The following is a 21,898-nucleotide window of genomic DNA, read 5'->3' as shown; positions in this document are numbered from 1 at the left end:
TTTTTCCTCTTTACTTTTCAGTTTGAGAATTTTCTGTTGCTATCACTTCAAACTCACTGATTTTTCCTGGCTATGTCTAGTCTACTACTGAGCCCAAAGGCATTGTTCATTTCTGTTACAATTTTTTGGATTTCTAGCGTTTCCTTTTAAACCTTTTTAGAGTTTCTACTTCTCAGCTTATATTACCCATTTATTCTTGCATGTTGTCCATTATTTCCATTACAGCTTTTAGCATATTAATCATTATTGTTTTAAATTCCTGGTCTGACAATTTCAACATCTGTCATATCCAAGTTAAGTTCTGACACATGCTGTGTCTCTTCAAGCTGTACTTTTTGCCTTTCAGCATGCTTTGTAATTTTTTGTTGAAAGCTAGACATGATATACTGGGTAAACAGGCTTTTAGGGTGAGGTTTTATGTTTATCTGGCTAGGAGTTACGATGTTTATTGTTTTCTGCAGCTGTCGTGGCTGAAACTTCCTCTGGTGTCCTTGTTTTTGTCTCCCTTGTTGCCTTTGTGTTTCCCTAAAGACTTCTTAAAAAAGGTCTGAGACTTGTAGTTCAGACCTTGTGATCCCTGGAGAGGGGAAACACTGTATAGTCCTAAGATTAGGTCTCAGTCTTTTAGTGAGCCTATGCCCCTAGACGGTGACCTTCATAACTATTTCCCAGTTCTCCTACTACCACTCTTACTTAGATGAGAAAGGAAGGCTAGAGGAGTGGAGTTAGGTACCTCCCTTCCCCTGGCTAGTAAAACCCAAGGTGGTTAGGCTTCAGTGAGAGTACCTCCGGAGGGCAGGCTTTCAATAATAAAAGAATGCTCTGGGCATTATTTCTAAATGGCAACTTTTCCTCTCACCCTGCCAGAAGCACTGGGAGATTTTTCTCAGGTCTTTACCCTCAGAACTTAGTGGGATTCCTGGAGGTATAACTCACACAAAAGTCTGAGGAAGCCCTCCTAAGAATGGGAGAAATTTTTAACCTTCAAGCTGTCCAAACTGAGCCTTCAGAAATTTGTCAACTACACTTTAAAATTTTCTACCCTAGTATTGGCTTCAGTGGCAGGATTCCGCTCCTGGCCTTCTGCTCTGGTAAGCTGTGCTTCACTGTTATTACCCTGCTCTCTAATTCTGGGGGCAGTGGTTTGCCCATGACATCAATTGTCTGATGGATCCAAAAAGAATTGTTGATTTTCCGTTGGTTCAGTATTTTTTCTTGTGAGGATGAGAGTGACAACTTCTGGGTTCCTTTCACACCAAACTAAACTGGTTCAGGAGTTGGGCAGAGACATCCTGAGTTTTTATACCCAGGGTTCTTTTTAAGGGTTTTATTTTTAAGAGTTTTAAGGGTTCCACTTATCTGTTATCTTTCCTTTCAGTTCCTCCTCCTGTACCCCTTATCTTCTGGTGGCCCTGGTTCCTCTGGCTAGGAAGAGGACTGATTTTTGTCTTAAATCAGAGTTGCTTTTAGGGGTAGAGCTACAGAAAAACAGGAGACTCACTCTGTGTTGGTCATTTGCTCCAAGTTTTGACTCCCCTCTAAAGCCTGTTTGCATTTGTTCAGTCTGCAGGATATTCATGCTGTTGTTTCTGTATTTTGCCCAGAGTTTATAGTTGTTATTTGCAGAAGGATCACTTGATTAGGAGTTCACTTTCACACCATAAGTGGAACCTGACTTTCTACTGAAGGAGAAAAGGACTATAACATTTGTTCTCCTTCCTTGTTTCAAGAATTTTACATTCATTATCTCATTTAAGGTTCAGAATGACACTGAGGCTCAGAGATTAAATAACTTGCTCAAGGTCACAAGGATGTGAGTGGCAAAACCGAGATGAGTCCCAGTGCTGGTAAACTTGAAAATTACCCTTTTTTCTACTATATTATCTGGCATCTCTAAAGTATGAATATCTGCTAAGGACTAGGTTTGCATAATATAAAATTATTCTTCATTCACAACTCACTATGATTAACTTCAATCATATCAAGATTCCCATAAAATGGGAATTTTGATTGGGAATAAAGGTTGGAGAGGTTGGAGTCTCCAACATGGAAGAGATCTGGGTAGGTTGGGACAGAATGACTAAAAGATTTGTGAAAAGACAGATCAGAGAACACAGGCACAATACACTATACTTCCTGACAGGGAATTTGGTCTTGTCCATCTTTGTATTTCAGGGACTACTATGATGACTAGTATACACAGTGCTTTAAATATTTTGAAGGAATTAACATTTAGATACTTTCATGTACAGAATTATGAGGACCTCATTGGATTTTCTGCAGAAATAATGTATGTAAAATATCTAGCATAAAGATACTTAGTAAATATTAGTTCCTTTCGCTTCACTTCCTAACTAGTTTAAAATGCTGAAAACTGCAGGATCATTTTGGTTCAGGCGGTAGTGTGCCTTAATGGATCCAATGATTTCAATCCAGTGTTTGATCACCACATACCTGCTTTTGTCATTAAATTTTGAATAAACATGATCCAATCAAAATCAAATTCAGTATCACTTTAGAGAGTTTCCGGTATCACTAACAAGGAAATAATATGCTGGCCATAGGAAAGGGTATCCATACTACCCTAAAGTATCCTTAGGAGAATCTCATCACCAGAAGAGATTTTTCTTTTTCCTGCATTCTCATGTTAATGACAGATGACTACTTAGAGAAGATCAAGACACAAGAAAAAGCAGATCTCATTCAGTAAGATGGTAGTGAGCAAGGCAACTTATCCAACTTGTGTCAGGGTTTTTTAGGTGCAGGAGTCCAACTGATTTGATCCTATCCTAAATTTCTGTCTCTCTTAGATCAAGTTGAAAGGAAAACTTCAAAGACTTTCACAGATTCCTACTTGGGTGTGCTGGAAAGAGTTATTTATCAACTAAGTGTTGACTTTGTTCTCTTGCTCTTTTTTCTACCAGGACAGTAGTCTGGTAGAGATACCCTCTCATGGCTCTGAATTCTCTCAATACCACAGGCACGAAGAGAACTATCTTTAGGTTACTAAGATACACAGCATGCAATAATCCCTTATGCCAGGATAGTTTTCTAAGTGAGTTGTTCTACTTCAGTCTTTATTCCCATGGCCTGGTAGATAGAAGTCCCTGCCTAATCTCAGCTTATTAAGTATAAGGAAAAAATTATCTTTAAATATATTTTTTGATGTGTACTCATTGTTAAGAACTCCTTAAATGCTGGACGTGGTGGCTCACACTTGTAATCCCAGCACTTTGGGAGGCCGAGGCGGGCAGATCACGAGGTCAGGAGATCGAGACCACGGTGAAACCCCGTCTCTACTAAAAATACAAAAATTAGCCGGGTGTGGTGGCGGGCGCCTGTAGTCCCAGCTACTCGGAGAGGCTGAGGCAGGAGAATGGCGTGAACCCGGGAGGCGGAGCTTGCAGTGAGCCGAGATTGCGCCACTGCACTCCAGCCTGGGCGACAGAGCGAGACTCCGTCTCAAAAAAAGAAAAAAAAAAAAAGAACTCCTTAAATGATGAGAGAAACTTGTGTGCATTAAGAAAAGTAGTTACAATAGCCAATGTGTCAAAGTAAGCTTTTCACTAAGGGGTCTTTCTATAAAATGGGAGTTTTTCTACACATAAAAGTATATCAAGGTAATACCAAGGGATTAAAAATAAGGTTTCTAAGAGGATGAGCTAATATCATGTTGACTCTTTCAGATGGTTCCTTCTTAAATCTTATTTGAACAAATCAACTCAACATTAATTTATCCAGAAAGAGTGATCACATGAATTCTAATTCATCTTTAAAATAATGTCAAAATATTATTCTCAAGAGATGACGATTACGTTCTGCATCTTGTGGTACAGGTAGCAATTTCAATGTTTATGTTTTTTTGTTTTACAGGTTATGGGGAGAAATAGATTAGAAACAGAAAGTAAGTTACAGTGAACCAAATGCTTCCCACCGTCTGTCTGTCTGGAAGTGATATGTAAATTCAAGTATCAATTTAGAAAACTGTACCCAAAGAAAGAATGTACCAAATGGTAAATTTACAGGGTCAGTCTCTTGTTCGTCTCAGGACAACATATATTTCAAAAATTAAGAGATTTTGCAGTCTAGAAAGGTAATAATATCCCTAAGCAGGTTATAGGGCAACATACTGAAATCAAACACATTAGTATTTCAGCAGTGAAAGGTATGAATATTCACACTACTAGAATAAATAAATCCACATCAGTTCTGGTTAGGTGTCTAGATTTTGAAATTATGCAAAATTTAATTGTGGACCCGTAATAAAATCTGTTCAGATATATAAGCAAAAAAATGTTTTATACCCATGATCCTAGATATACAGGCAAAAGGGGTTCTTTCCTCTGCTGAAGAAAGAAAATGGCCATCAGGGCAAACACGTAAGGTGGCAGACCTCCTTCTTCAGGGCGATCTATACTGCAAAGCTACAAACAAGAGAAAAGAAAGTTAAGCATTCTTTTTGTATGAATTTGTCATTTACACGATTTGGCCTAAAATCTGTAACCTCATTCTTGTTTATTACATGATTTACGGTAATTCTTCAGACGAAAATAGCAGTTATAAAATATACAACTTCCTTATACTTTTGCAGCAACCACATATTGTGGTTTTAAGTGATAGTTTCATTTTCGAATATTTAATCCTGTTAACCATACTCCTTGTGGATGGCCCTAAAATATTATTTCCTATTTTATTTTTTGATATCCATGGTCAATTCATTCATTTGTTTAAAATACATGTTAATGAATTAAAAATGATCGTTCAGTTACAAATTAGGCCAGTTCAATGGTACTCTTACCCTAACCCATAGTGTCTTGCATACGCATGCTTTGGTCACAAAGATTGGTGTGGGGAGAGAACGTGGACAAACTCATCATCACTAATGGAAATAACAACTAAAAAGGCATGTTCTACTTAGTGATGAAGCAGGTGGTGATTTTCAAAGGATAGCATATTATAATTATAATTTAGCCAGTGAAGAGCGGGAAATCCGTTGTTCATTCAGGATCCAAGAAACGGGAAGTATCTATTGTTATTGATACACCTGAATCAGTAAAGCTTTGGATTTTCTCTAAAAGCACATACACAGAATCTCTTTTTTTTTTTTTTTTTTTTTTTTTTGAGACAGAGTCTCGCTCTGTCACCCAGGGTGGAGTGCAGTGGCACGATCTTGGCTCACTGCAACCTCTACCTCCCAGGTTCAAGTGACAGAATCTCAATTTTATAATCATGACTCAACCTTACATTTTGGGGGAATGTTAAATCTCCTAGTGTTTGAGTATTTTAACTGAAATGTATTTAAAACACTATGGAAATGTAAACAAGATCACAGAGTATCTTCTATTTTTTGCAGTCTCTGTGTATGTTATTGGATATGATATGAGAAGCTTTAGCTCAACTTTCCTGTGCCTAACAACCACTGTGGTAAACTAGTTAAAATGTAAATTCCTGGGCCTTATCCTCTGAGATTTGACTCACAAATCTGATTTTTAATAAGCCCTATAAATCATTTTGTCTTTTGAGCAATACTGTTAAAGTGAAATAGAAACACTGAATCTTCCGTCTGTACATTTCTGTTGCAAAATTCAGATGCCTTTCTCTTTTGATGTCTATAAATTTGCATTTAAACCTGAAGATTAAATTAAGTAAAAATCAAAGCATACTGCTTATACATATGTAGAATGTATTCATGCATAAAGACCTCAAGCCTACCTTTGCCCAGTACCTAAATGCAATCACCAAAGGAACCAGCTTTGGTTCTAGTTTTCCAAGGGCGGTTAAATGCTTTGTTGTCAGACAAGCATTTTCATTTCCTGCACTCACTTTACACAGAAGACCACTGGTGAGAGGTGGGGGATGAGGATGGGAAAGAAAAAAAGAAAAAAGTGTTACACAGGTCTCAAAGTGTCTTTTATGCCAACAACTAATATACATGGATAATAAATACTTCAAAAATAAAAAGCTTAAAAGTGAAAAAAACTCACTACATCTTTATGAGTAATTTAATAAATTTTCTTTACAAAAAAGATATCGTGGCTATTTTCTGAGTAAACTTTATTTTTCAGATCAATAATTTTGTTTTCAAACATTAAAATTATTTTTTGGGGGGAAACACAAATAAGGAAAATATTATCAAATGTTTCGGGCCGGGCGTGGTGGCTCACGCCTGTAATCCCAACACTTTGGGAGGCCGAGGTGGGCAGATCACGAGGTCAGGAGATCGAGACCATCCTGGGTGAAACCCTGACTCTACTAAAAATATAAAAAATTAGCCAGGCGTGGTGGTGGGTGCCTGTAGTCCCAGCTACTCAGAAGGCTGAGGCAGGAGAATGGCGTGAACCCAGAAGGCGGAGGTTGCAATGAGCCGAGATCACGCCACTGCTGCACTCCAGCCTGGGCAACAGAGCAAGACTCCGTCTCAAAAAAAAAAAGTTTCAAATGGGAGCATGATTCATCTCTGTAACAATAAAAGAGTGTTTCCCAAGAGTTGGAGGAATGTACCTAATGAAGAATCATTACAGCCTATAAACCACCCATTTACAGTAGTGACAGTAATGCTTTCACACAGAGGAAGAGAGAGAGATAAACCAGAGAGGTCACACTGTTACTCAGCACTGCCATAAATGCTGCCAAAAAGGGTGGCAAAATACAGGTGATTACAGCAAGTAACCATTTAATAAGGCTGTTTTTTTAACGAGTTGAAATGGACCGAAATACTTCCTTGCTATATTTTTTATTTAAGTCATTTTATTATTTTTAAAATGGGATTTTCCCCTTTTACATCAAATGCCAAAAGTATAGGGAGAATGTTAGTAGGAACCATGTGTGAAAACCAAATAAAAAGCTTATAATTCTAGAAATTGGACATTAAGATGTAGTAAAGTACTTGTGCTTTTGGCAAGTTGAGAGTTAGTAAATAAACAGTTTAAAGAAATGAGACCTTCGCTTTTCTCTGCACACCACCACCGGCACCCTAGCATGGAAGTCTGCATCAACATCAATAAAGGAGTCTGAGGAAAGAAGAAAAATATTAAGTGGGTTAATTAAAGCTTTGTTTAAAAGCAGAACCAGATAAAGTACAAGTACCAGTTGTCCCTTAGCTGTTGAGTCTTTTGAAAGACCACTACTAAATAATGTTCTGAAATGACTTGAAAAGGAAAAAATATTACATTCAAAAACCAAGTTATCACATTAGTATAAAATCCTTAGTTTGTAAAGTGAATGTTTCATTAGAAGTAACTACATCATTGGATCAGAAAATTCAAATGTTATACGGATAACAATTAGAAATATAGGTAATACATTTAAAAACAAAGTTGCTGCAAAGCTACTAAAATATTCAGTGTCAAAATATGTATTGATTGAAGACAAAATTTAACCAAAACAAGGAGGATGGGGATGACTAATTCAAGAGATGACATAGTTTCATAAGGACTATGTAAAACACAAAAAGCCATAAAGCCCCAAGCTGGACATTGTATTAGACAACTGATAAACCTAAATGGGCACCACTCTGTGGATTCATTAATCAGGGTTGGGTTACACCTATTCACTATTGGTAAAATACTGATTTTAACCATTGATAAAAGCAGATTATCCTTTAGTTTTACCCTCAAGAGTATATTTTACATATTTTGCATTTCTTAGTCACATCTAGGACTCATTTAATCTTTATAAATAGTGATGATGTCATCAAGCTAAAAGCTTTACTTATGAAATGGTTATTCTGCATAGTAGAACTACTAACAGGACTTTAGTTAATAATTCATGGGCATTTGCTTTGCTTTTTGCTTTGGATATTACCCATATAAATAATTTTAAAAGCACGCCTTGCTATTTTCAAAGTTTGAGAAATAAGATATATCCAAATTATAGACAACATAAAAAATGTTTAAATGTGGAATTTGGCCTTACCACTGTTCTTTAAACATTCTTGAACAAGTAAGAGGACATCTGGCTGAGACATCTAGGAAATAAATCAATGAATACATGAAATTATTCCTAAGTGATTTTGCTTCACTGATATAAGAGTCATCTGAAGTTCCCCAAATTCCTTTCTAAATGAGAAATGCACATTGCTACCAAAGTAATTACTCACTATGCTGTTTGCATATGTCAGTCAAAGACAGACAGATCAACACCAAATGAAGATGAATGTGGGCAAGAGACCTACTACACAACTAACTTCTGATTTAACTAATTATTGAGGTTAACCTGCTTCTCAGCAAGTCTCAAAGTGGTAGCTGGAAGTTTGTCAAACTGCTAACAATACTACCTCTCACTCTAATACCATTGCAACAGATAGCTTACTGGTCCCGGAGTCAGTCTTGCACTTCTTTTTAAAATCCTTGTTTTGCATTGGAGCCGGAGCCATTTAAAATCATAAACTGTATCCTTACAACTCTCAATGACTTCTTACTGCCCTTAGGTCAAAACCAAATTCTTTATTTACCATGGTCTACACAATTCGGCAAGTCAAGCCCAGCCTATCTAGCCATCCTAATCGCCTGCTCTTCTTTTTCTCGGTCCCTTCACCATACTTACACAACCTTTCTTTTAGCTCCTTGAATATGCCAAGCTCTTTATTGATTTAGGGTATTTGCAAATGCTGCTCCCCCTGCCTGAAACTCTTTTCCCTCCCGTTTCCCCCTCTCCTGCAGGCTCCTTTTCGTCTTTTAGAACTCAGCTTAAATGTTCCCTCTTCAAAGAGGCCTTCATGACTGCTATATCTCTGCCCAGCCCTTGTCATTTTCTATCCCTGAACCTTTACCTGCACAGCTCTCACTATAATTACAAGGTAATTACTAATCTCCTTTACTAGATGAGTTCCATAAAGAGGAACCATCTCTGTTTTGTCTTTTATAACCTAGTATGTCTGCCATACAAATGGGATGAGTGAATATTTGCTAAATGAATTAATGACACCAGATCAAAATAACTGCTATGGCTGGTAAATCACTGATCAGAATTTGAGGGTAAAAAAACAGTCTATTGGGTAGCTTACCAGGTAGCTACAGCACTCAGGTATAACAAGACATAAGAGGTTGTAAAATAGAACCTCTGGGGCCCCAGAATCTGGATATTTTTTGAGAGAGGTGGGGCTGGCCAGCCTGTTCATGAACTCCTGGGCTCAAGTAACCCTCCAACCTCAGCCTCCCGAGTAGCTGGGATTAGAGAGTGAAGCCACTGCACCCAGCTCAGAATATGGATTTTTAACAAGCAACCCAAGTAACTGCAAACACATCATCTATAAACAGGCCTGTGGGAACTACCAGCAGAGAAATGGATAATCTACTAAAGTGCCTTTCGGTTTTTTTCTTTTTTTTAAGAGATAGGGTCTCACTACGTTGCCCAGGCTGGAATGCAGTGGCAATTCTCAAGTGCAGTCACAGCTAACTACAGCTTTGAACTCCTGGGCTCGTGATCCTCCCGCCTCAACCTCCTGAGTAGCTGGGACTACAGAACTATGCCGTGTCCAGCTACACTCCAGTTTTAAAATTCTAACTCATCAACATACTTTTAAATCATGTTTAAACCAGAAATCCAGGCTAGGTGTGATTCTTTAAAAGCCTAATTATTTTAACAAAATAGGTATACAAAAAGAGGAAACTCCAGAGACAATTAAGCTTTCAGATCATAAATGTTTAAATATCTACACTGTTTAAAATCTGAATTCCCTTTCTGCCACTGGAAAGTTGATTTTATCAAGAAAATTTACTCTTTTTAAGTAACAGAACCTAAACACCCCCATCAGGTGCACATGGTTGAAAAACCAGTGTTGGATGTATAAAAGATCTATAGACTAAAATAAGTATGAAAATTTAAAAAAAAAAAAAAAAGCTCTGAAACTGAAGGCAAGTGGATGCTGTCATTACACTTAAAATATCTTCAAATATCTAAAATATATTCATAGACAGTTTACATTTGTAAGAAAGAATTTCCATACCACTCTGAAAGTGCCAGCATTTCATTTTGTACTTACAATGGCTGGAAACTGGATGTCAATGTTTACATCCGAATTTTTGAAACCCAATCTGCTACAGGATGACCCATATAATCTTAGGGAACAATCTAATAAATAAATAAATAAAAGTAATAAATACAGTAGAATTTCTCAAAACTTATAACAAAACACTGCTATTTCAGAAACAGAACCATCAATTAAAATTACACACAAAAGCAAACTTGTATTCAAGACTAGCATAAACAAAGGATAGAAATAGGTGGCTCTTTGCTCTTCACTTAATTTAACAGGGAAGGCTGCATCAACTATGATTTAGCTTAACAGCCACTCTTCATGTCAGTTGTAAAACGTCAAACTGCTACATTATCATGTATTTTATGAAGAAAATACTATTATCTAAATATCACATTTTATGAAGAAAATATTTAAAATATTTTTTTAAATGTGCCAGTTGAAAAAGAATGCCTTTGTTTAAATTTATAAACCTGATAATATATTCAAGAGCTAATGCAAACGTTTCTTTTCACCTTTTAGAATGCACCCATTGGTGTAATTTACTATAAGGAGGTTTTAGTAAAACAATAATAAAAATAATCTTCTGACATATTTAATATGAATTTCTCATTACATTATGAACAAAAAGCATTTGCTGTAACAAAATCCCTATAAACTTTTGAAAAATAATTACAATATCACTGATATAATTTAAAACGCTAGGCAGCAGACACTTCACTCTTCAGAGGAAGACATGTGTGTATATGTGTACTATCTATATTATATCATTTATTTTCAATGTTTTACTACGATGCCAAAATAGTATCCTTTCTCATCGGGGTTGGTTTTCTTGTTTGTTTAAGGTTTGCTAAAATTCAAGTGATTTCTTTGGGTTTTAGCAGTTTTCCACAACAAAGTACATTCATTTTTACATGAAATTTTACAGTAAAAATCATCAAAATTACAATTGACTTTTCAGGAAATACCTGTATAGTAAAATGAGATTATTTTCCCTTATTCTTATGAAAGTATATATGTTACAAATACTATATGTATGATCTTTCAGTAGAACAAACAGTTTTAAGATTTATAAGGTGACAAATATAAATAATGATTCCAACCCTAGCTGTGGATCAGAATCACTTGTCGAGCTTTGTAAAAATAGTTGTCCATGGCTTCACAGATAATTCTGATGCACAGCAAGAATTGAGAATGATGAAGCTGTTCCAACCATCTACCTAAACAGGAATGGCCAGTGGGGGTTGGGGGATGATGTGGGGTGGGGTTTGTTGCTATCAAGGATTGATGGCAGTTGTGTCAGGCATTGAACATACCTGACCTTAAATTTTCATAGTAATACACTCCAAATAGTTGTCCCCCCTCCCCATCATGCCAAAGGTCTGAAGTTAAAAACAGGCAGAAGACAGACATAACTTGCAAAATCAACAGTGCACAAAAACCAATACAAATTTCTTAAAACTAGTTTTCAAAGTTCATTTTAGATGCTGCAATTCTTTTAAGTACAGTTAAATAAAACCTTTTTTTTTTTTTGACATGAATAACCTGAAAATAACTTCAGAATACTTCTCTTGATTTTAACTCAAAATATGGTGTCAATTTAGATGAGCAGAAAGGCAAACAAATATATATACAAGAGTCCCATAGTGCCCCAATAATGCAGGGCATTCAACTTAAAGTTCACACACAGGGTAAAATTTATAATGGAAACAGGTTTATAATGGCAATGCATATGAAAGTCCTTGTTACCTTAGGGAAAGCCAGGGAAAACAAAAAACAAAAAAAATAGAAAACGCAAGAGCTTCATGACGTGGTAAATAAATTTTTATTTGGTGAAAATTACTATTGGTAGGAGAAATGAATGAGGTACTTTTAGGTAGTTAAATAGAAAAACAAATCTAGAAAATACCTGGTAACTTGTGTTGGAACACATTTTCCATGATACGTTTAATTTCTAGCCTCTGTTCCAAGTTCTCATTGTGTAAGCCAAATTCCTGTACCACTTTGTCAATGGCAATGCCAACTGCATTTATCTGAGAGGGTGTTGGTGGGGGTAACGTAGTGAGCAACTCTTCCTCTTGCTTCTCCTTTTAAGATCAAATGTTGAGATTAAAAATGACTTACACATAGTTTTTACCTTCTACCATTCATGAAGACAACACCCTATAGAGTTTTCTTTTTCTTAGCCCTCCTTTCTCATCTTAGCTGTGTTAGTTTTCATCCTATCAAACATATACATACTTCCTTATGCACATAATGTGGATCAGTGATAACAGAGGATAGGCAGGCATAAGGAGAAAGTGTAAGGAAAGAATATTAAAAACAGCACTTACAAACACTGTTTGCTTTAATACTAGTATAAGGATATATACCTGGGTCCTATCAATGACTTCATATATCCTGATGCTGCCCTTAAGGAAATTCACAAGATTAACCAGTAAAATACATCTGACCAGTATTATGTATTTTGACTCAAATATATTCAATAAATAAAGCAGTAAAGTTATCAATATCATAGCCTTAAGGAGAAGAAAGCCACAAAGATGACAAGTAATAACAACTGACAAGTAAGCAGACTTGTTTGGGTTACATTCAATTTACCTTAATGTTTTTCTTGTGCCTCTTCTCCTTGATATGCTTATGAGCAAATGCAATGGATTCAATTAAAACATCACAGAGTCTGCAGGTGTACTTTGCTGTAGGGTAGTTTCGTGGTCTCTATAATTTGAAGAGATTTTAGAGAGAGACGTAAGTAAAACCAAACATTCAGATAAACAAAATCAGCCAGGAAATGATTTCCCCTTCAATTTCTTTTCTCTAAAGAGGCAGGAGTCTCACTATGTTGCCCAGGCTGGAGTGAACTGGCTATTCATGGATACCATTATAGCATACTATAGCCCCAGACTCCTGAGCTCAAGCAATCCTCTTGCATCAACCTCACAAGTAATTGGGGCTACAGGCATGCCACTATGCCTGGCTTCTTCTTCACTTTTAAAATTGCTACTGTTATTGTTCCCTTTATCACTACCCTAACAGTCATTTTAAGTATAATAGCAATGACTCCTAATCCTATTAAATCACACTGGACATCACTTTTAACTTGTAGTGCTTAAATACTGATAACCAAAGTAGGATATCTAACTGATCAGAGCATGTATACTCAATTAATAAGAAAATTTAGGCCAAAACCAGGATTCTAACCAACAAATATATATATAAGGATGTTACCCTTTTTAGCCTGTCAATGCAGTCTCTCTTCAGTCTCTCCTCAGCCTGCTGTAAGCCTAGCAGCTCCTTCGTTGAAAGCACAGACTCATCGATCACAGGGCCTTCCAAGTCTCCATCCTGCTCATTTTCCTCATTTCTAGTCTTCCGTGGCTTCCTAGGTCTGGACCTCTGCTTCTTGTTTTCTTAAGGTGGGGAAAAATATTATTGGCAATATTAAATAATGCCACTCCTGAGTAAAAAGCAGACCTTACATATGTATTAAATCATGTGAGAGAAAAAATCACATCTGAATGCAGAGCAGAAGGAAAGGTAGCTGTCCCATGGACAAAATGCTTTAATACTGTATTCAGTGAGCACATCACCTGCAGACATTAATCCATAGAAATCATCTTTTTGGAAAATTTAAAAGAATTCTACTTCAATCATATAATTTGATTTTTATTATCTCTTCCTGGTATACTGCTGAGCATAGTAAAGCAACAGAAAAATTATACTCTGAAGGCAAGTATACCTATAATTCTATTATATTAAAATATTACAATACATATTGTAAATATATCTTACATATTCTATATCTGTAAGTACACCTGTTATTCTCATTAAAACCATCCACATTTGCTTTCATCTTCTATAAGTGAACAATCTCAATAAGGCAAAATGGACAATGTACCCCTATACAACTCAGAAATCAACTATATCCTCGTCTGGAGTGAAAAATCAATCATTTAGTTGCAAATTTAGCCATCAATAACACCTAAGCTGGGTCTCTCCATTAATATGAAGAAGTCCAAGCCAAAATTTTATTTACTAAGGACAACTATCTCTCATTTTACCTTTACTTTCATTTTAGCTTCTTTGAATGGCCTGTACACTGAGCATATTTCAAAGGAAAAAAACAACTGGCAATTGAAACAAAAGTTATCTCTAAGTACATTTGTTTATAAACTCTGCTATTAGTTCTATAATCCTTATAATGAATAAAAATCATCCTGTTCCTTTTTAAAACTTACAACTTTTCAACGTGTTAAAGTGATTGTGGGATTAAACCATAAAAAATTGTTTTAGATAGCTTTGATAACATCGAGTTTTAGAAAATGAAACTATTAGTAACACATTGGTGCTTGGAAACATAAACCTACTGAAATGCCCTACATGAAGTAATTCCTCCATCAAGTTTTCAGAGGAACTCATTACTACTAGTATGGCAATTACAATGAACTGGCTGGCCGAAAAGGAAATATAGGACCTCCAATTTTATAAAAAGCTTGCTGAGAGTGCTAAAGGATAGGCAGCAAGCATTGTGCTAAAACTACCTGAGATGACTATCACAAAATTCTGCAAACACCTTCCATGATATGAGAAAATTAAAAAATTAAAAAAATTAAAGTGTTGGAAAAGTAGTTTTAAAAAATCAATCAAAATACACTGAACAAATAAAATACTAAAAGGGAAGTTGTCATTTCAACAGAAAATCAGGCTACCTTGCGCTACCTTAATACTTCCTTTTTAATACTCCCCCTACTCCCAATTAAATTATCATAATCTTTTAAGGCCAGTATTTCTGGTCTGAACAATTTTTTTTTTTCAGATAAGCACTTCTTTTACTTAGAGATGTATCCATTCTCATTTAGTTTGCTTATCATTATAAACATTATCAAAAAAAACTGCATCTAACTTCAGTGTTTATTACAGGTTTCTTAGGCAAAAACTCATTACAAATTTAAAATAATAGCAATACCCTTTAGAAAAGCCCCTATTAGTTCACAAGCCAGTAAGTGATAGGGAACCGAATTCCTTTTTTAAACTCTTCCTCTCTTCTGGTCACAATGGCTTCTCCATATAACTACATTTGCTGTCATTTTCTAGAAAGAGTAACTTCTCTCTTCCTCCAAAGACCTCAATCAACTCCTACTGCTTTTATACAGAAGTGGATGGCTGCAGAAATTCTGTCAGATAACGGCAGCTACCACGATGGTGTATCTTATTATGCAACAGATGTAAAGCACTTTAAATGTACTGCCTTATTTAATCCCTGTAGCAATCCTGCTAATACTAATATTGTCCCCATTGTACAGATGGGGACAATGCTAATCCAAGAGACTAACTTCTCCAAGAACACATGGCTAAATCAAAGTAAAGGGATCGAAAATATAGATTAAAATATGGATGCGGCCAGGTGCAGTGGGTCATGCCTGTAATTCCCAGCACTTTGGGAGGCTGAGGTGGGAGGACTGCTTGAGCTCAGGAGTTCAAGACCAGCCTGGGCAACATAGTGAGATGTCATCTCTAGCAAAAATGAAAAAAATCAGCCAGGCAAGATGACTCACTCCTGTGGTCCCAGCTACTCGGGAGGCTAAGACGGAAGGACTGCTTAAGCCCAGGAGGTGAGGCTGTGGTGAGTCACGATTGCACCACTGCACTCCAGCCTGGGTGACAGAGTGAGACTCTGTCTAAAAAATAAACAAACAAAATAAGGATGAAGTCCTGAAATTCAGCCTTCTAACTAACAACATAAAAACTGGAAAGAAATTACTAAAATCCCTTCTTGGAACATACTCATTCACATCTAGAGTGGACTAGCACTGAAAGGCAATATAACCTTCTAAACCTACTTTCACAGGCATGCATGGTAAAAACTGTCAAAATCTCACCGGAGGGACTCTTGGAGGGTAAAGCTAGGTACTGATGAAAAATTCTCGGCCAGGCGTGGCAGCTCATGCCTGTAATCCCAGCACTTTGGGAGGCCGAGGCAGGCGGATCACCTGAGGTCGGGAGTTCGAGACCATCCTGGCCAACATGGTGAAACCCCGTCTCTACTAAAAATACAAAAATTAGCTGGGTGTGGTGGCAGGCAACTGTAATCCCAGCTACTCCGGAGGCTGAGGCAGGAGAATTGCTTGAACTCGGGAGGCAGAGGATGCAGTGAGCCGAGATCATGCCATTGCACTCCAGCCTGGGTGACAAGAGTGAAACTCCATCTCAAAAAGAAAAATTCTCACAATTACTTGGAGGAAGACTATCTGGCTTATCTCAGATTTATTGTAATAAGAGTTCTCTATATTGGCATTCCAAGTTTCCCATATTTTATTTGCATATGGTTCACAAAGGACGTGTATTTGAGTGGATGCTTTCCAGCTAAGATCATTAATGGCAATGTCCCAAATACATTAAACTGGCAATCTAGGACATTTGAGGGCTAAAGTAGGGGCAGTAATGTAGAGCTGAAAAAAACAGAACGTAGTACCGTATTTGGGCAGAAAAAAAAGCAACTCTAACATAATTTCCATTATATCTTCTCACACTGTTGAATAATACCCTTCCTTATTAAGACACAATTTTGATAAAGAAATTTCGATCTCTTTAATGAGATCCTTTTTAGTTTATACTTTCAGTTGAATCTCTCTAAACTAAATAATGTTATACCAAAGCTTAATGCTTCCTATATGAAGATTTTCAAGGGATAGAAACTGAATAATTCTTTACTTAATAACTGTGAAAGCATATACCTGTATGTCATACAGTGAAAACATGCAAACTTTTGAATTACCTCCAATAAAAAGATAGCAAAATGCATTTCCTATTCAAATACATTTAAAAGCAACTTCTTTAGTTGCTTTTATAAGAATACACATAAAATAAGAAAACATATAAAAGTTTTTGTGGTCAGCAAACAGTTCCTTTTAATGTCTAGTTGCAAATTTTTGATCTATAAACTTTCTTTTTAAAATGCTTTTCAGCCAGGTGCGGTGGCTCATACCTGTAATCCCAACACTTTGGGAGGTCAAGGCAGGTGGATCATGAGGTCAGGAGATCGAGACTACCCCTGGCCAACATGCTGAAACCCCGACTCTACTAAAAATACAAAAATTAGCTGGGTGTGGTGGCACGTGCCTGTAGTCCCAGCCACTCAGGAGGCTGAGGCAGGAGAACTGCTAGAACCTGGGAGGTGGAGGTTGCAGTGAGACAAGATCGCACCACTGCACTCCAGCCTGGGCTACAGAGCAAGACTCCGTCTCAAAAATAAGAATAATAATAATAAAATAAAATGGTTTTCAAGATCAACTTCTACAAGACTGACTATAGGTAACAAAATTAAATACCCACATCACACCTGGACAGTAATACAGAAACACTTAAATATACACAATTTTTAATAAAGAAAAACACAAATCAAAAGCCCAGAAATTATCAAGAAATATTCGGCTCCGCCGTCAGGATTTCAGGTCCAGCGAGGCTGAGTTAATGGCCAGAGTAGCAGAGTCCCCAATTTTAGTTCTACTTCCTCATTTACCGCTCTGCATAAACAGGTCTGTGGAAATTTAACCTCTCTGAGCTGCAGCTGCCTGATTTGTAAAACTGTGATTCCATTTTTGATATATTACAACAGAGTGCTGCATCAGATAATTCCTTAAGCTATTTCTAGCTTAAAGATTTAAGTTTTATGTCTCCCTACTACTTAACGCCTCTATAACACTTCATTCTGTTTCTGCTACTTGATATTGATATATATTCTTAATTTTCAAATTTAAAAATATCTGAGAGCCAGGCGCGGTAGTTCACGCCTGTAATACCAGCACTTTGGGAAGCCGAGGCAGGTGGATCACTTGAGGTCAGGAGTTCAAGACCAGCCTGGCCAACAGGGAGAAACCCTATCTCTACTAAAAAACAGAAAAATTAGCTGGGCATGGTGGCATGCACCTGTAGTCCAGCTACTCGGGAGGCTGAGACATGAGACTTGCTTGATCCTGGGAGGCAGAGGCCACAGTGAGAGGAGGTCCCATCACTGCACTCCAGCCTGGGTGACACAGCGAGACTGTCTCAAAAAAAAAAAAAATATATATATATATATATATATATATCAGGCCGAATGCGGTGGCTCATGCCTGTAATCCCAGCACTTTGGGAGGCCAAGGTGGGTGGATAACTGGAGGTTAGGAGTTCGAGACCAGTCTGGCCAACATGGCGAAACCCTGTCTCTATTAAAAATACAAAAATTAGCCTGGTGTGGTGGCATGTGCCTGTAGTCCCAGCTACTCTGGGGGATGAGACAGGAGAATCGCTTGAACCCAGGAGGCAGAGGTTGCAGTGAGCCAAGATCGCGCCACTGTACTCCAGCCTGGGTGACAGAGCGAGACTCCGTCTCAAAAAATAAAATAAAATAAAAAATAAATAAATAGATCTGACAACTAGAAGTATCTGTGAAAAAAGAAAAAACTATCAAATAGCACATTTCCCCCCATTTAATATTAATAAGTGCTTGAGACTTTCATTTTTATCCTAAGACCTTGTAAAGATAAAAGACGATCTTTTTGCTTTTAAGTATTCTATACGCATAGGACACAAATTCAAAAACCTTATAGGTAACCTGTGTATGAACTGGCCACTGTGAGACAACATGAAGAGAAAAGGCATCGGGTGATCTAGAAAGTGTCCATATTCCCCGAATGCATTTAAACTAAAAAAATTATTTAAAAGTGCTGGCCAGTTTGAAACACATTCTATACGACCACTAAAAAACGCTTTCAGCCACTAAACTTACAAGTCCATGTTTCCAACTATGATATTGTTTCATTTTTTCTATCCAATCTGTGACTTTATTTCATTTCAGTAAATATCGCCCATTAGATAAAAATAACCTTCCTGTTTGTAGAAATCATTGCCACATGGATAAAATCTACTTTTCACTTTTAGAAAAACATATTATCTCCTTATTATCCCTTTGGGGCAATTAACCAAGCATGTGAGGGCACTGAGAAATTAGTTTTGGTTTTACTGAAACCAAACAGCAAAGCTTGAATCTATTTCTGACTTTCTAAACTTGTTTCTCAACCTGTTTGTCATGATCCCTTTTGAAAAACAAAGATCTCAGATTATCCATCTCGGGACACTGACACTACACCCAAAAGATGTATCTCTTGTGGCAGGAGATATACGCAGTGTATACTGTGTTTTTACATCAACAAATACGGTTTTTTTTTAAAAAAAAAAAAGCTTTATATTCTGTCATTTATATTATGAACACATTAATAATTCAAATACAAAATTATAATCATAATTTTGAAAACACACAAACCACTGAGCAATTACGATATGGTCCCCCGGGGCATACAGCTACCCTCTTCAGTAAAAAACACGTTACAGAAAACATGTTTACTGAGGTAAAGTGAGCCTTGGGGCAAAGCAAACTTTTAAAGGGATCAACATGTGAAATGTGTTTTAGCTGCTCAAATATCATGATTACAATCCTTAAAATAATCACACTAAGTGACCATTTCTTAAAACAGAAACTGTGAAAAACTGAAACTAAATTGCTGAAAATAACAAAACTCATTTGGATGAAAAAGAATAAAACATTGCTGACTCTGGGGTTGTGATCTGACAAGTTGGAAAACATTACCAGGACTTCCTGCTTCCATTTCTGACGTGGTTTCTAGGCTTGTTAGGTCTTTATGAAACAGTCGTCTTACAGTTCTGCAGCCTCTTGTGTCTTGCCACCTATAACCATCTTCATTTTCTTGAAAGGAGTCTTTTCTTTGTCGATTTATAACAGCAATTCTAGGTCCAGGTTTGAATTCCCTCCAGTTGTCTGAATTACCAGTATGTTCATCAGACAGCCATCTCTTACTCTGGTCTTTGTGGTTGTCATTCATCCAAGCGGGTTGACTGTAGATTGGGTTTTTAAATGCATATGGATTGCTGGAAACAGCACATGGTCCTTTTCTGGGGGTATTCCCATAGTTCCCTGGTGTTATCTTTTTTTTTTGAAGGCCCTTTTCCATTTTACTGCCATGGCCTTTAGCATGGTCATCTATTATTAAATAATCTTGTTGGGGGTGACCCCTTCTGAAGTCATCATCATCCACAGTCCCCCGGTCTTTAGTGCGCTTCACGAAATAAGGTTTTGCTGTATCTCCCATGGTCTTTGACTTCAATTTTCTTACTTTCCACCTGAAAGAAGGCATTTTGGGGAAATACCAAACTATATAACAAGATATCATACAAGTATACAAAATAACACATTTATCGTACAGATGCCCCAAAGCCTGTAAGAAAGAAACTTTCCCTATTTTTTTTAAATAAAAATTCTATCACATTCTTAATAATCAGTGCTTTACCCTCCCAACCTAGAGGTTCGGAGGCTTGGTCCTCTAATATTCTTCATGAAAATTAATACTTACTATTTAGCATGAAGATTAAATCTGTGAATAAGAGAAGCTCTATAGGTTCCGGAAACGTAGCATAGTAGAATATTACTCATATCAAGTATGGTCGGCTTTTCCCTCTGTAACAAAGCGTTTCTCTTCAAAGAAAACCTCATCCCAAGCCAATATTATTACTAAACTACCGAAAGTCTTTTTTTTTTTTTTTAAGTTGGCAATTACTCGTAAGTGTTATACACCGAAACTTTACGTGAACGGAGTACTACATCTCTCAACTCCAATTTTCCGTCCCTTCACCACCACTATTCTGGACAGACCGGCTTTGAGCGCTTAGGTTACCGAGGGGCTGGGCTTCCGACCAAGGTGCAGCTGTAATCAAAGGGGCTGGGTTTCCGATCAAAGGACAACTCCAGCTAACCTCCTCAATCCCCGTTCTCCAACCCCAAACAAGTTTGGTTTTGCCAGGAACAGCAATTCCCTGAGGAATGACACTCCTCTTCAATCCCCATCTGACCGCTCCACCACCGATCTGCCTTAGTTTCCACCCTTTTGAGCCCGACGTGGAGAAGGAGGAGGAGTCCCTGCACTCCTGGCCAAGAAGCCACCGTGGGGACCAGGAAGCAGGAAGTGACCTGCTGTCTCCATGGGGTTCCAGGGTTCCCCCGGCCGGCCAGGGGGCCAGAGCCAAGTGTCTTGACCCAAATCCCGTCTTCTGCGCCCGCAGTCTGACAAAAAGTGAAAACACGGACTCGAACCCGAGAGCTCAGCTTCTGCCGGCCTGGGGGTTCCTCGGTCACCCAAACTGGTGAGAGGAGGCCGGCGGGGGATGGAACCAACGTACCTCCGGGGCCAGGCCGGACTGCTAGTCTGGAGTCCAGGAAACCAACTGGAGAATCAGCCCGGAGGCGAGTCTGGCAGCGACGTTGGGAGAAGGCGCCCAGGAGCACTCACCGCCTTCGCCGCGGTCCCCAGCCTCTTCCTGTCCCGGCCGGGCTCCCTCTCCGTGTTTTCCTTCGGCCCCACTTCCGGCGCTCAGCGCTGTCTCATTGTGCGCGATTGGGAGCCGACTGTGCCCCCGCCCTAGCGCTCCGCCGCGCACACCGGAAACGCGCGATGCGCCCCGCCCAGCGGTGCCCCGCCCACGCTCCGACCCCGCCTCCCGCGCCTTGCCCCGCCTGGCCCCTCCTGTCCCGCGCACCAGCGCATTCCCTCCAGGTGTCGGGCCCCGGGTCTGGCCACCGGGCGCACCCGCGGGAGCGGGCTAATTACTGGCTCGCCGGATAGCCGGTTCGCCGGCGCGCGGGGGCCAGGCCCGAACTTCTTACCAGAGCGGCGCCTGCCCCTTCTCTCTCCCGGCTTCGACGCTTCTCGGGTTCCCCTCTCTGCTCGGGGCGCTAAATGCTTGGGAGAAGCGCAGGAGCCGAGACTTCTGCACCCGGAGAGGGACGCGGAGCCAGCGGTCGGGCAAAACTGCATTCCCCGCGCTCGGGGCCTCGGCTTTGCCCCTGGGTGCTCCCCGGTTACTTCCAGGGGG

General features: G+C 38.5%; 1 protein-coding gene across 5 annotated transcripts in view; it reads right to left on the bottom strand.

Annotated features, from left to right (window-relative positions):
• The window catches only part of TUT7 (terminal uridylyl transferase 7), a 65,602-nt gene extending 44,118 nt beyond the window's left edge, over positions 1 to 21,484 (bottom strand). The window contains exons 1-10 of one of the 5 annotated variants that reach the window (XM_055272069.2): positions 21,206 to 21,484; positions 19,602 to 20,152; positions 13,205 to 13,386; positions 12,578 to 12,694; positions 11,886 to 12,063; positions 9,983 to 10,071; positions 7,915 to 7,966; positions 6,941 to 7,010; positions 5,713 to 5,839; positions 4,305 to 4,424 (exon numbers count right to left, since the gene is read on the bottom strand). In XM_055272069.2, the coding sequence (XP_055128044.1) occupies positions 4,305 to 4,424; positions 5,713 to 5,839; positions 6,941 to 7,010; positions 7,915 to 7,966; positions 9,983 to 10,071; positions 11,886 to 12,063; positions 12,578 to 12,694; positions 13,205 to 13,386; positions 19,602 to 20,121 (1,455 nt within the window). In that variant the 5' untranslated portion in view covers positions 20,122 to 20,152; positions 21,206 to 21,484. Of the gene's footprint in view, positions 1 to 4,304; positions 4,425 to 5,712; positions 5,840 to 6,940; positions 7,011 to 7,914; positions 7,967 to 9,982; positions 10,072 to 11,885; positions 12,064 to 12,577; positions 12,695 to 13,204; positions 13,387 to 19,601; positions 20,153 to 20,382; positions 21,183 to 21,205 lie in introns of those variants that run through there. The other 4 variants (XM_055272072.2, XM_055272073.2, XM_055272071.2 and 1 more) reach the window with 4 other exon arrangements.
• Positions 21,485 to 21,898: the final 414 nt, after the last annotated feature.

This window comes from Symphalangus syndactylus, chromosome 3 (assembly GCF_028878055.3).
Source record: "Symphalangus syndactylus isolate Jambi chromosome 3, NHGRI_mSymSyn1-v2.1_pri, whole genome shotgun sequence".
NCBI lineage: Eukaryota > Metazoa > Chordata > Mammalia > Primates > Hylobatidae > Symphalangus > Symphalangus syndactylus.
The sequence above is the reverse complement of the archived record's forward strand: the minus strand, read 5'-3'. Positions and strand labels throughout refer to the sequence as shown.